The sequence below is a fragment of the Scylla paramamosain genome, chromosome 31, assembly GCF_035594125.1.
Source record: "Scylla paramamosain isolate STU-SP2022 chromosome 31, ASM3559412v1, whole genome shotgun sequence".
In the NCBI taxonomy this organism is placed as follows: domain Eukaryota; kingdom Metazoa; phylum Arthropoda; class Malacostraca; order Decapoda; family Portunidae; genus Scylla; species Scylla paramamosain.
This window is the reverse complement of record NC_087181.1, coordinates 18,491,243-18,505,329: the sequence shown is the minus strand read 5'-3', so window position 1 is coordinate 18,505,329 and position 14,087 is coordinate 18,491,243. Positions and strand designations below refer to the sequence as shown.

The window sequence follows — 14,087 nt, the reverse complement described above, 5'->3', positions numbered from 1 at the left end:
TTTTAATCATATGAATGAAATATTAGTGGCAAATTTACTCGAGGGTAACATACAGAGAGAGAGAGAGAGAGAGAGAGAGAGGAGAGAGAGAGAGAGAGAGAGAGAGAGAGAGAGAGAGAGAGAGAGAGAGAGAGAGAGAGAGAGAGAGAGAGAGAAGCTATACTATCGTCTTTGTGTGCTATATGAACATAAATAACACGCTGGAAATGTAATGCAATATTTCACGGAGCAGAAGGTGAGTGATGGATGGATAAGCAGCATCAGAAGGCAACACTTGTGGGCGTGAACAGAAGAACAGTCAAAGCGATTATCAGTTTTCCCAACGAGAAAACAGTGAAGAGGAGGACAGGGAAGGGCGGGAAGGAGTGGAGGGACGGGTGAAGTAGTAGGTGGAGAGATTATCAGTTTGCCCAACGAGAAAACAGTGAAGAGGACAGAGAAGAGCGGGAAAGAGTGGAAGGAGGGGTGGGAAAAGTAGTAGGAAGAGAGACGAGGTAGATTTGACGAAAGGACAGTAGGTGGAATTGAAAGGATGGTCTGTACAAGAGACGTTAAGGGGTGTGGACGATAAGTGGAGGAAATAAAGTGGCAGAAAGGAAGAGGAGAGTGTAAACTGTAGGTGTAATAATAGTGATGGTAGAATAAGAAAGAGCAGGTGGAAGTGGAAGGCTGGATGATGTGAGATAGTGGAAGAAATGGACAAGGAAAGAGAAAGAAACAAGTGGGAAGGAAGAAAGAAAAGAATGTGGAAGGTATAAAGTGGAGACTGTGATTTTAGAATAAGAGCAGGAGGTGGAAGTGGAATGGTGGATTATGAAAGGCTGTTCGGAAGCTGTGGACAAAGCAAGCAGAAGGGAAAACAAGAAGGAAATGGAGGGCAGAGATTGGAGGTAGTGGTGGTGGTGGAAGGACAGTGGAAGAGCAGGAGGATAATGTGGGTGGTGGAAGATCAGTGCAAAATGTGGATTAGGTAGGTGGAAGATGGTAAACTAATAAAGCTAGGTTAAATGCAGCAGATATAAATTCCTCTTTGAAAACTGAGAAAACAGCAGAGAGAGAGAGAGAGGAGAGAGAGATGAGAGAGAGAGAGGAGAGAGAGAGAGGAGAGAGAGAGAGAGAGAGAGAGAGAGAGAGTGTGTGTGTGTGTGTGTGTGTGTGTGTAATGAAGATACCACAACCCAAACACTGCCATACCTGAGTTCTGAGCGGCCGTGGGCGTGGGCGTGGGGGCGGTGCACTCGTAGCCGTGGGGGGCGTGGCGGCGTGGGTTGAATCTAGGCGACACATTGAACAGATCCACGTTGTCCACTTCTGTCACGTGGAACTTCTCGGCGCTGAGGGAGTCCAGCCGCACGCCAAGCTCCGGGCGAAGGTCCTGAGGGAGGGGAGGCCGCGGGGAGTATGAATAGAGGAAGAGAGAGGGAGAGGGAGAGGGAGAAGGGAAGAGAAACGACAGGGATGACATGGTGATGATGATGTTAGGAGACAGACAGAGAGGGAGGGAGGGAGAAAGAGGAAGGGAGAGAGATAGGGAGAGATACGACAGGGATGTGAGGGTGTGATGATTGTGTTAGAAGACAGGGAGAGAGAGGGAGAGCGAGGAGAGAGAGAGGGAGAGGAAGAGGAAGGGAGATATATAGGGAGAGAAATGGCAGAGATGTGGTGATGATAGTATTAAGAGACAGAGGGAGAGAAGAGAGGAAGAGGAAGGGAGATAGACAGGGAGAGAAATGGAAGGAAAGACAGGGAGATGAGTAAGTTTAGTGTTAGGAGAGGAGAGAGGGAATCCGCTGGACAGTGTGGAGAGAGAGAGAGAGAGAGAGAGAGGAGAGAGAGAGAGAGAGAGAGAGAGAGAGAGAGAGAGAGAGAGAGAGAGAGAGAGAGAGAGAGAGAGAGACAGAACCACATTTTTGAAACACTTCAGTGCTAAACCAGTACTTTCAAAAGACTCTAGATGCAGCTACACGACTTTTAGGTACGTTTTCATTGTTCTATTGGCAGATTAACAAGATTTCTACATGATTAACAGGGGAAGCAGTCTTGACAACCCGGCTAATCATCTCTGTGGCCTTTGAAAACAGCCGTGGTGAAAGAGCAAAAGCGCTTATGAATACAGATCTAAGGGAGGGAGAGAAACGGCAGGAATGAGAGAGTAAGGATAGTGTTGAAAAGGGGAGAGAGAGAGTAAGACAAGAACGACTTCGAGGGAGAGGAGTGAGGGGAGGAAAGGGTGAGAGAGGCAGAGGGAGAGATTATTTGGAGGGGAAAAATGATGTAGGGTCAAATAACATTGGTGGTACATAGAGAGAGAGAGAGAGAGAGAGGAGAGAGAGAGAGAGAGAGAGAGGAGAGAGAGAGAGAGAGAGAGAGAGAGAGAGAGAGAGAGAGAGAGAGAGAGAGAGAGAGAAACAAATACATGGAAGAAAAACTCCAAATAAGATATTGTTCACACACACACACACACACACACACACACACACACACACACACACACACACACACACACACACACACACACACACACACACACACACACACACACACACACACACACACACACACACAGTCTCTCTCTCTCTCTCTCTCTCTCTCTCTCTCTCTCTCTCTCTCTCTCTCTCATATTCACACACACTTCATGTACATCTCCAACTTAGCGTGTATACAACCTGTCCCTCTCTCTCTCTCTCTCTCTCTCTCCTCTCGTTTCCTTCCCTCTCCCTCTCTCTCTCTCTCGTTCCCTTTCCTCTCCCCTTCCACTCTCCCCTAGCCATGTAATGTGCTGCTCTCCTCTCCCCTCCTCTCCCTTCCTTCCCTGTTTCTGCTTTCATTTTGTTTATTTGCACCTTTCCATTTATCCTTCCTTCAAAATATATCCCATCTTCTCTATCCTATCTTGTTTTTTTCCCTACCTTCCTGTATCTCTCTCTCCGTCTATCTCATTTTTCCCCTCTTTACGTAAACCTACAGATCTTTGGGATTTAGATATAAATAGAAGTATTATATTCATCCTAACTTGCACTGTTTTTTTTTTTTTTTTTTCAGTTCAATCTCGTTTGCTACTTTTTATTCGTTTTGCTTACTGAATTTTCATTTTTTTTTCTCTATCGTTCATACAAACACAACTTCATTAATTTTTCCCCCCTCTGTTGTTCTGTCTAGCTTTAATGTATGTGATTTATTCAGTGTCATTTATTTATTTTTTTCTTTTCTAGTTTTCTGTTGTTTTATTACTTTTTATTATATTCTCTACTGAATGTTCTCTTTATTTTAGTGATCTTCCAAACATTACATTATTTTTCCTCTTGTTGGTCTGTCTGTCCTTAATAAATTTGGTTTATCTAGTGTTATTTTTTTAAGTTTTCTCTCGTTTGGTACTTTTTACTTTTTTTCCCTCTGCAGTATTTTTATTATTATTATTATTATTTTTATTTTTAACAGTTGTGTTCATACAAACTCTGCTACTACACTAATTTGTTTCCCTTGGTCTGTACGCCTTTAATATTTTTAGTTTATTCAATGTTATTTTTCTTTTTTCTCTTGTTTTCCTACTTTTATTCTTCTCAGTTCTGAATTTTCATCTTTTTCCTTTATTTCCGGGTTCGGGTTTGCGGAAATGCTACTACTATATATTTTGTTCCCATTTGGTTTATTCGGTGTTATTTTTTAAGGTTTTCTTGCGTTTTGGTACTTTTTATTCATTTCTTTTCTGAATTTTATTTATTTATTTATTATTTTTTTTATTAGCGCTCGTGCAGAAACCACTACTACATTATATTTTTCCTTTGTTGGTCTGTGTGGCTTCAATATTTTTGGTTTATTCAAAGTTTTTTTTTTTTGTAAGTTTTCTCGTTTTCCTGTTTTATTTTCTACTCTACTGTATGTTCATTTATTTATTTATTTATTTATTTATTTTATTTTAATACTCATCCACATACTACAATATTTTTTTTCCCCCTTTTTGATCTGTCTGCCTTTTAGTATGTTTGGTTTATTCAATGTTGTTTATTTTTTTTTTAAGCTTTCGTTTCGGTACATTTTGTTTTCCATCTGTTCTGAATTTTCATTTTTATCTTGGCATTCGTGCAAACACAACTTAACTTTATCCCTCGTTGGGCTGTCAGGCTTTGATATATTTGGCTTATTCAAAGTTTTTTTTTCCTTAAAATTTCCTGTTATCTTTTTATTCTTTTGTTTTGAATTTTCATTTTTTATTTTTTTATTTTCGCTTTCCTGTTCGTGCAAACACCACTGTTACATATTTCTTTTTCCCATTTGGTTTATTCAGTGTTATTTTTAAAAAATTTTCTCTCGTTTCGCTAATTTTTATTTTCTGTTCTGAATTTCATGTTTTTATTTATTTTTATTTTATTTTAGTGTTCGTGCAAACACCACTACTACATTATTTTTTTTTCCTCTTGCTGTTCTGTGTAACTTTAATGTATTTGGTTTATTAATTTTTTTAAGGTTTTCTCTCGTTTCTCTACTTTTTATTCTCATTTCAACTGAATATTTTTCTTTTTTCACTGTCCGTCCAAACACTACATTGTTTTTTTTTCCCTTTGTCTGGCTTTGATATATTTGGTTAATTCAATTTTTTTTTTTATTCTTTTCCATTTTCCTACCTTTCAATCGTTTTCCTTACTGAATTTTATTTTATTTTTTTCAACGTTCGTGCAAACACTAATAGTACATTAATATTTCCCCCTGTTCTGCAGTGTGTGGCTATAATATGTTTGCTTTATTCAATGTTATTAATGTTACTTCCTTAAAGTACTCTCATTTTACAACTTTTTATTCTTTTCTCTACTAAATTTTCATTTTTTTTAATGTTCATGCAAACACTACTACTACTACATTAATTTTTTCCCAGGTTGGTCTGTCTGACTTTAATATATTTACTTTATTCACCAGCACTAATACGTGAATCTCTGGTATGCCTTTTTGTTCTGTACCTTTGTTATTTTCCGTTTCGCATTCTCGTTTTTTTATTTTTTTTTATTTTCACTTTTATTTGAGCATTCATGGATACAGTGGTGCATTAATTTCCCCTTGTGTGTGTGTCTGTCTGGCTTGATGTATTTGTTTATTCACTAATTTTGCTGCTATTTCTGGTGTTTCCTGTATTTGTGAGCTCTTTGCTATTTTTATGTTCTTGTTCTTTGACTTCTGTTTTTATTCCGTGTGTTTTTCTTTTATTTCATTATTTCTATTCCTTTTTTTTTTTTTTTTTGTCTCTTTTTACTCTTATTATGTATCTACTTTTTTTTTTTCTTTCGTGTCTTTTACTTCATTGTTTTTATTTTTATATTTTTGTGTCTCCTTTTCTCTTTTACTATGTGTCTCTAGTCTCTTTATTTGGTGTCTTTTTATTCTATTTTTTTGCTTTTTTTTTTATTTCCGATCTCATTACTCTTTTTTTCTTCCTCTTTACTCTTTTATTTTGTCCCAATTTCCTCTCTTATTTCGTGCGCTTTTGCTCTTTTATTTTATGCTTCTTTACATTTATTTTTAGTCTTTTTATTTCGTTCCTCTTTACTTTCTTTTTATTTTCTGTCTCCTTACCTTTAATTTTCTGTCTCTTTACTCTTATATCCTTCCTTTTTGCTATTCTATCTTTTTTTTTGTCTTTACTCTCTTCTTCTGTACCTATTTACTCTTTCATTCCGTGTCTCTTCATATTTTCCAACTCTTTCCTCATTTGCTTCGTGTCTTCTTACTCTTATTTCACAATTTTCTGCCTCCTTATTTATTTATTTCCTCAGCTCTCTTCTTTCGTGCCTATCTACTCTTTCAAACCGTGTTTCTTTATATTTTCTAACTCTTTCTTCTTTTGCTTCGTGTCTCCATACTCTTTCTTTATTTCCCTCTTTCCCATTTTCTCTCAGCGTTCATGGAAACGGTCTTTCCATAATTTATTTGTTCATTCAGTGTCTGCCTAACTCTCTGGCACGCCTTTTGTTACATAGACTCTTGACCTTTCCAATATATTCTCTTTGTTCTCTTTCTTTCTCTTATTTTTCTCGCATTCATGGAAATAACACTAACTAAATTAATTCTCCCTCCACCTATGACATTATTCTGCGCTTATTTTTGCTCAATATTTTCTTTGTTACTTTTCTGTTTTGTTTTTTTATTTAAATATTTCGCAGTAACGGAGAGAAAAAGTAAAGTAATTCTTCCCTGCAGTTTTGGTATTATTCTGTATCTTGTTTATTTATTATTGTGATGTGTCTCTTTTATTATGTATTTCTTACCGTCCTTTCCCGTCTTTTTCCGTCTTTTTTCTCTAGATATTTTGCATTAATGGAGAAAGCCTGAATTAAACATACTAGGCTTTTCCGACATTATTTTGTATTTGTTCATTCACAACTTTAAACATTCTTCCTTTTATTATTTATGTACTTATTCACTACCATTTGTTTTCCTTTTTCCTCTTTTTGAAAATATTCTGCGTTTAAAGGAGAGAGAAAAGAAAGATTACACGTTGCATTTGTGACATTATATTCTGTATTGTATGTTCACTGTTATAAAATTTTCCTTTTTACTATACACTTCTCATTCACCAACTAGTCTTTCTTTCCTTATTTTTCTAAACATTTTGAATTATCAGAAAAAAAAAAAATGACATTATTCTGCATTTATTTATATTTATTCACTATTTTGAAACTTCCCCCTTTTATTACAGGCTTCTCATTCACCACCTTTCCTTTTTCCCCGCTGTTTTTCCCTCCTCCCTTAACGGCAATCTGAAATTTCCTTTATGCATGTGGTAATAAGCTTACTGGAGTTTCCCCTTTCATGGCTTCCCTGATTTACTACGCCCCTCGGCCGTCCGCCACGCAGGCATCTTGTCTCTATTTTATACCTAGAGGGTGAAGGGAGGAGCTACAGACAGTGTGCTTTTTGTATTTTGTAATTTTTGTATTTCTTTTTTTTTTCGGTTTTGTTTTGTTGGATTAAGTGTGTGTGTGTGTGTGTGTGTGTGTGTGTGTGTGTGTGTGTGTGTGTGTGTGTGTGTGTGTGTGTGTGTGTGTGTGTGTGTGTGTGTGTGTGTGTGTGTGTGTGTGTGTGTGTGTGTGTTATTATTATTATTGTTGCTATTATTATTATTATTATTATTATTATTATTATTATTATTATTATTATTATTATAGTGTCTTGGATTGATAACTCTGCTTTTTTTTTTAAATGATTATGTATCTATCGTATGTGTTTTGTTATTTTTGTCTTTTATTCCTTCTTTTCTTCCTTCCTTCCCTCTCTCCCTTTCTTTCTCTCTTTCTTTCTTTCTTTCTTTCTTTCTTTCTTTCTTTCTTTCTTTCTTTCTTTTTCTTTTTACATTTAATTTTTTTTTCAGTTGCATGTTTGGAATCAGGAATTATGGTGTGTACTTCAAATTATTTTATTTTGTTGTTAACGTGTATTTAGCAAGTAATTAAGGAAGCATTTACGTGTTTTTATGTTTCATCTTTCTCGTGTGGCGTTTTATAGTTTTTTGTGTGAATTTGTTTGGTATTTTTGTCATCCTCGCTGAAATGTGAAAAAGGAACTATTATTTGTGATATTTTTTTTTGTCATTGGTAGTATTTTAGTATTTACTACAAAATTTCTGTTCATTTCCTCATTTCTACGGAAAGTAAAGATGAAAATCGTGACTTTCATTTAAATTCTCGTTAATTTCCACGTTATTTTGAAAGGAATAATAAAAAAATACGCCTTTGATTACCAGTTTTCTTTTATGTGTCAGAAAAAAAAAAAAATCCGTAAGTCTGCCTTGAAATAGCTTCGTTTTTTTTTTCCTTTTATTTTTGTTCTCACGTGTCTTTTATCGTCTTTTGTTTCAAGGCGGCGTTTTCTTGCGACGCGACGAGACTGTTCGTGTCCCTCACCGCACGGCTTCGTCACCTCTCCTCCTCCTCCTCCTCCTCCTCCTCTCTCCTCTTCCTCCTCCTCCCTCCTCCTCCTCCTCCTCCTCCTCCTCCATCGGGCACTCCTCACTTTGCATATTTCCCAAGAGGAGCGATGAATTACACTTCGTCTCCACTCTGAGGTACATTTCTAACTCTGTTTAATTTATATCTGTGCCTTTTTATAATACTCCATGATCCTTTCTCTCCTCTCTCTCTCTCTCTGGTAGTATTTCAGTCACATTTCTCATCTTTCGTTCTTCTCTACTTCTTTTCTTCCTCCCTTTTCACTTTTCCTCTCTCTCTTCTTTCCTTCCTCTCACTTCCTCTCCTCTCCCCTCTCCACTCCCCAAGAGGCTGGGAGATACCGATACTGTCTTGTTTGCTTTGGAAACACCCCACCTTCCACTCTCTTCCTCCTCCTCCTCCTCCTCCTCCTCCTCCTCCTCCTCCTGTCTCTCTTCCTCTTCGTTCCTTCACCACCTTCACCACCGCCATCGTGTCACTCTTTTGCGCTCTCTCTCTCTCTCTCTCTCTCTCTCTCTCTCTCTCTCTCTCTCTCTCTCTCTCTCTCTCTCAGCTCCTCTTTTCCTCTCTTTCGCTCTCTTTCACTCTCAACCCCTCAGCTTGCTATCCTATTCTCTCTCTCTCTCTCTCTCTCTCTCTCTCTCTCTCTCTCTCTCTCTCTCTCTCTCTCTCTCTCTCTCTCTCTCTCTCTCTCTCTTTCAAGGTGCTACTTCTTTTTTCAATTTGCCATTCCTCCTCCTCCTCCTCCTCCTCCTCCTCCTCCTCCTCCTCCTCCTCCTCCTCCTCCTCCTCCTCCTCCTGCAGCAGAATATGTGGCAGACGTGATACGAAAATCCACCTCTTCTCAAAGCAACGGATTGAAGTTATTATGGAAAAGCGCCTATTTCCTCCTGGTGTTGTCAGATTCAAGTGGTGTGTGGCGCTGCTTGGGGGCCGAGGCGCGCGGATGTCTCTTGCGTCTAGGCTGGTGATGGTGTGAGGGTGGGAGAGTGTTCTGTGGTGTTGTGGGTGGTGGATAGTGACTGGATGACTTGTGCTTGTGAGTTTTGGTGGTGCTATAAGTGTGGGTCCTTTATTTTTATTTACGATATACACTCCACATTACGCAACCATCACGGACTCACACTCTCCCCAACAAACAGAAGTATATATACGTAGATAGCGAATTTGGTTGTTCTTTGCGGGTTATAGATGCTGGAATGTGATTAAGTTCCTCATGTTGGTGATATAGTAAGTGTGCCTAGAAGTTCTCAAGGTTTATGGGTGCTAAAAAGTGATGGAGTGTCTTGTGGTGGTGAATCTGGAGTCCTGCTGTTTGATGAGGTGGTGGCCATGGTGTGGTTGTGGTGTTTGCGCGGGTGAGAATGCAAGGTGTGTGATGTGGTGATGTGTGATGTTGTGGAGGTGGGAAATGAGGGTGAGAAGGAAGGATCTCCTGTAGAATGTTGTGGTTATGGTGTGAATTTGAGTTTAAAAGTGGGTATTTTTTGTGGATATGTTGATATGTGGATATGTTTGTGGATATGTTGACGATCAATGTGGATGTCCGCGAGAGGGAGAGAGAGAGACAGACAGACAGACAGACAGAAAGTAGATTATGAACTAGAATAAATGCGTAATGAAGATACGACTTAAAAAAAAAAAAAAAAGTGGATCACAAACAAAACTGATGTGTGGATGTGACAGGTGGATAAAATATACAACAACTCACATTCAGGTGGATACTTTTCTCCTTCTCCTCTTGGGGTGGAGGCGGGGCTGCTTCGGGTGGGTGGAAATGGAGGAAGAGGAAGCGAGCAAGCCCTCCCAGGATCATTTTCTTGATAAACCTGGGCACCTCCGTCCCCCTCACGCCGCGGTGGTGGATGTTGAGGGTCAGCACCGACATGCCGGACGCCAGGCTCACCCAGGCAGATGGTGACGCCATAGTACAGACCTGAGGGAGGCGCAGACGGAGGCGGTGAAGGGGCGAATTAGGGCCAGACTGTTGCGCAAAAATAAGACTGCAAAAAAAGTTATAGGGAATTATGTGGTAGGTATTGTGGATGAGCTGTGGAATGCATTAGGTATTGGAATGGACTGATGTAGCGTATCTCAGGTCAAGGGGAGGGGGGAAATTGGAGGGGGAGAGGTCACTTACTGATGAGCGGGGTCTTCTCAGTGGGCGGCAGGGATTCCCGGATGGTCATGAGGAACACCGTCATGGAGAGCAGTGCGGAGATCCCCAGCGTAACCCTTCTCTCCGGACTCGCTGGGCACGTAGAACACTAGCAGGGCTGCACCGTGGGGGGGGGGAGAGATTGAATAGGGTTATGTAAGGTTAAATGGGGTTAGATTGGGTTATATGGGTTTCTATAAGGGTTTCACTAAGGGTTACATGTGTTTTTGTAGGGTTACGCAGGGTTACATAGAGTTACCTGGATTTTTGTGGGATTAGATAGAGTTTGTATAGGATTACATAAGGATTACTTAAGGTTGCATGGCGTTTTATAGGATTACATAGGTTTTTGTAGGATTATATAGGTTTACTTGTTTTTTTTTAGGATTACTTAAAGTTACAGGTGTTTTTACAGGACTAGAAAGAATGACATAAACCCTACAAAATTACAATTGTGCTTCTAGTGTTGCGCATCCCGGCTACCTAAATGCTCTGGTTGAAGTTACACGGGATTTTAAGGGTGTTTTTGCGGTTCTGGTGACAGATTAACAAGATATTTACATTATTTACAGGAGAACCAGCCTTGAGAACCTGGTTAATCATCTCTGTGACCTTGAAAAATTGTCGTGGTGAGAAAATAGACCGTTTTTTGAATACCGGCTTAAGTTGCACCACCTTTTTTGCATCCCTAATTACTTAAGGATGCTTCTCTCATAAAATTTACTTGTATTATTTTCATATATTGAGAACTTGAGCGATTATATACGACTTCCAGCAATTATACGTAACATCCTTTGCACAGTAATAAAGGAACATAATATTGTTTCGTGTCTCGTTAGATAACTTATATCTAATATCACGATTTAGACATTACATTTCATATTCATATTCCTTCACGCAGTTAAATTCCAGTGAGAAAACACATCCTACACGTACCCAGCGCCCTCGTTCAGTATTTATAACGAGGTCATATAGTAAGGAGCAGAAAATCCAAAACATTAGATTATAAAGGAAGCTGCCACACGCGACAGTCCCTTTAAATATTCATTGCGCCGTTAAAAAGTTCGTTTACCTCACCCAGAACGTAAAGAGGGAACAGTTTAATGTGTTTTCTAAGTTTTAGTTTTGAGAGACGTGCAGTAATCCCTATCCACAATTATCTAATCCTCTTTTAAAGCTCCTTATTCATTCGGCACTAATAATCTGATTACTGAGTCTATTCCTGTCTACTACTACTACTACTACTACTACTACTACTACTACTACTACTACTCTATTCGAGAACCAATTGCTTCCTTTTTCTTGCTTTAAATCTAACTTTATAAATCCTAGTCTTGACCTGATTGGCAACCCTGAAGATCTTGCCTACGTCACCATTGCTACAACCCAACAATCACTTCAGTAATCAGTATTTAATGTGGAGGTGGGGATGTGACTCGCCTTCACGTTATTCAGTGCCCTGCTCAGATAGACACGTAATTAGACCATGTTTTTCTTTCTTTCTTTTTTTTTTTTTTTTTTTTTTTTCAGTATTACCCTTAACGCTCCTCGATTTTCTTCTGCATTATTCTTGTCATCTCCCTGTGCCGTTCAACACTTTCCCTGCAATTTGGTATGGTTCTTTCTAATTACTGACCATTCTGAGGTGTTTCTCCTTGTTCATAGTCATCTCTGAGCATTATACTGGCTAAAAATTGCTGATTCTATTACTTGTATTCTCCATTTTTTGTCTTTCTTCTCGATGTTTAAGATGTTGCTTCTAGTACTGTTCGGTGCTGCGTATTGTCATGGACGTTCTTCGTTAACCTGCCCTGCGTTGTCAAAGGAGTTTATGTGGAGACAGAAGACAAAGGAGAGAACTGGAGTTTAATTTTTCTTTTTTTCTTTTTGCTATTTTTTGGGGGTGGTGAAAAATATTGAATCGAGTCAAATACAGAAACTAAGGGTATTACAAAATTCTTTGATTAAAGGAGGAAGCAGGTAAAACAGTAAAAGGGTTAAAGGGGTTAAAGCACTCTATCAGACCCTCTTACCTTTACACAGCACTTTCATGACGAATCTATGGTTAGGTTAGGTTAGGCTAGGCTAGGCTAGGCTAGGCTAGGTTAGGTTAGGTTAGGCTAGGTTAGGTTAGGTTAGGTTAGGCTAGGCTAGGCTAGGTTAGGTTAGGTTAGGCTAGGTTAGGTTAGGTTAGGCTAGGCTAGGTTAAGTTAGGTTAGGTTAGGTTAGGTTAGGTTAAATTAGATTGGCAAAATACAGAATGATAACGAAACGAAAACCACAATAGCAATAAAAAAAGAAAGGAAAAAAACTGATAACACGAAGATAACGTACATTATGGAGAAGAAGAGGGTGATGATGATGGGAATAAGGAGAGGAGGAGGAGGAAAGAAAGAAAATAAAAAAGCAAGAAGGATTTTAAGAATGAGGTCGACAAGAGAAGAATATATACTTGGTAGGGAAAGGAAGAGAGAGAGAGAGAGAGAGAGAGAGAGAGAGAGAGAGAGAGAGAGAGAGAGAGAGAGAGAGAGAGAGAGAGAGAGAGAGAGAGAGAGAGTATTAAACGCAAGAAGATTTTAGTGGATGAGGTTAGGCAAAGGAAAAAGGAGAAAAAAAAGAAGAGCTACCTAAAAGAAGATAAATGAAGAGATGAAAGAGGAGATTGAGAAGGAGAAAGAGGAAGAGGAAGGAGAGGATGAGGAGGAGAAGAGGAGGAAGAGGAAGAAGCATAAGCAAAATAAATGGAGGATATGTGGGAGGAATAAAGGAAAAGACGAAGAAGAGAAGAGATAGATAGATAGACAGATAGATGGATAGATAGATAGATAGATAGATAGATAGATAGATAGAGAGAGAGAGAGAGAGAGAGAGAGAGAGAGAGAGAGAGAGAGAGAGAGAGAGAGAGAGAGAGAGAGAGAGAGAGAGAGAGAGAGAGAGAGAGGTGATGGTGGTGGAAGAGAATTAAGGAAAACACAGTTATGTAGGAAAGAGGGAAATAGCACAGGAAAAGAGAAAGATAAAAGAGAATGGGCAGGAATAATGCATAGTAACCAGAGAGAGAGAGAGAGAGAGAGAGAGAGAGAGAGAGAGAGAGAGAGAGAGAGAGAGAGAGAGAGAGAGAGAGAGAGGAAAAAGAAAACAAAGGGTGCGAGAAAGGGAAACAGAATAAAGGGCAAATAAATAAGAGGAAACAAAAAAGGGAGAGGGGAGACCGAATGAGAGAGAGAGAGAGAGAGAGAGAGAGAGAGAGAGAGAGAGAGAGAGAGAGAGAGAGAGAGAGAGAATTATACCCCTATCCCAACTAAGTAAAAATCACTATGAAATAAGATGAATAATTTAAATTGAACATATTCACAAAACCTTGATAAATATAACGTGATATCCAGGTAGGTCACCACACCTGACAAATTAATGAGAGTCGTGAACACCTGGGCTCACCTGTTAATGAGGAGCAGGTGGATAGATGCGGTTAAAGGAGATACACGCAAGAAAATATAAATGAGAATAGAAATGAGACCGCGGGACCAGAGAAGGGGAGACGAGGCGAGTCGAGACAAATAACAGTGGAAGACCCGCCTGTCTGTGACGTTGTTTAAGTAATTGAAGGGCAGGTCAATTTATAGCAAGCCAGAGTAAATATTAGGCCTTGGAAGTGCTTCTCTGTTTCATCCGTAGCACACACACACACACACACACACACACACCAATAAAGTAAAGTAAAATAAAGAATATACTCGTATAACTATAGAAGAAGAAAATAAAGGAAGGGATGAACGAATGGTAAAGAAAGAAGTTGAAAATGAAGGAGCAAATAAAGTAAAAAATAAAGTACAGGATAAATATGTAGATACAAACGAATGACAAACTTTGGAGTAAATGTAAATAAACAAATAAATAAAGAGAAAACAGTAATAGATAAGCACCCCCATAAAGAAAACGCAGGCATCACCTCTCACTGCCATTAGTCTGCAGCAGAAAACGGGAAGTCAACATGA

At 39.0% G+C, this 14,087-nt stretch overlaps 1 protein-coding gene across 1 annotated transcript in view; it reads right to left on the bottom strand.

Moving 5' to 3' along the window:
• Positions 1-14,087, bottom strand: part of LOC135088782 (neuronal acetylcholine receptor subunit alpha-10-like) — a 139,255-nt gene that overhangs the window by 14,104 nt on the left and 111,064 nt on the right. The window contains 5 exon segments of the mRNA XM_063983806.1: positions 1,195-1,375; positions 9,646-9,840; positions 9,842-9,870; positions 10,075-10,168; positions 10,170-10,210. Coding sequence (XP_063839876.1) covers positions 1,195-1,375; positions 9,646-9,840; positions 9,842-9,870; positions 10,075-10,168; positions 10,170-10,210 — 540 coding nt within the window.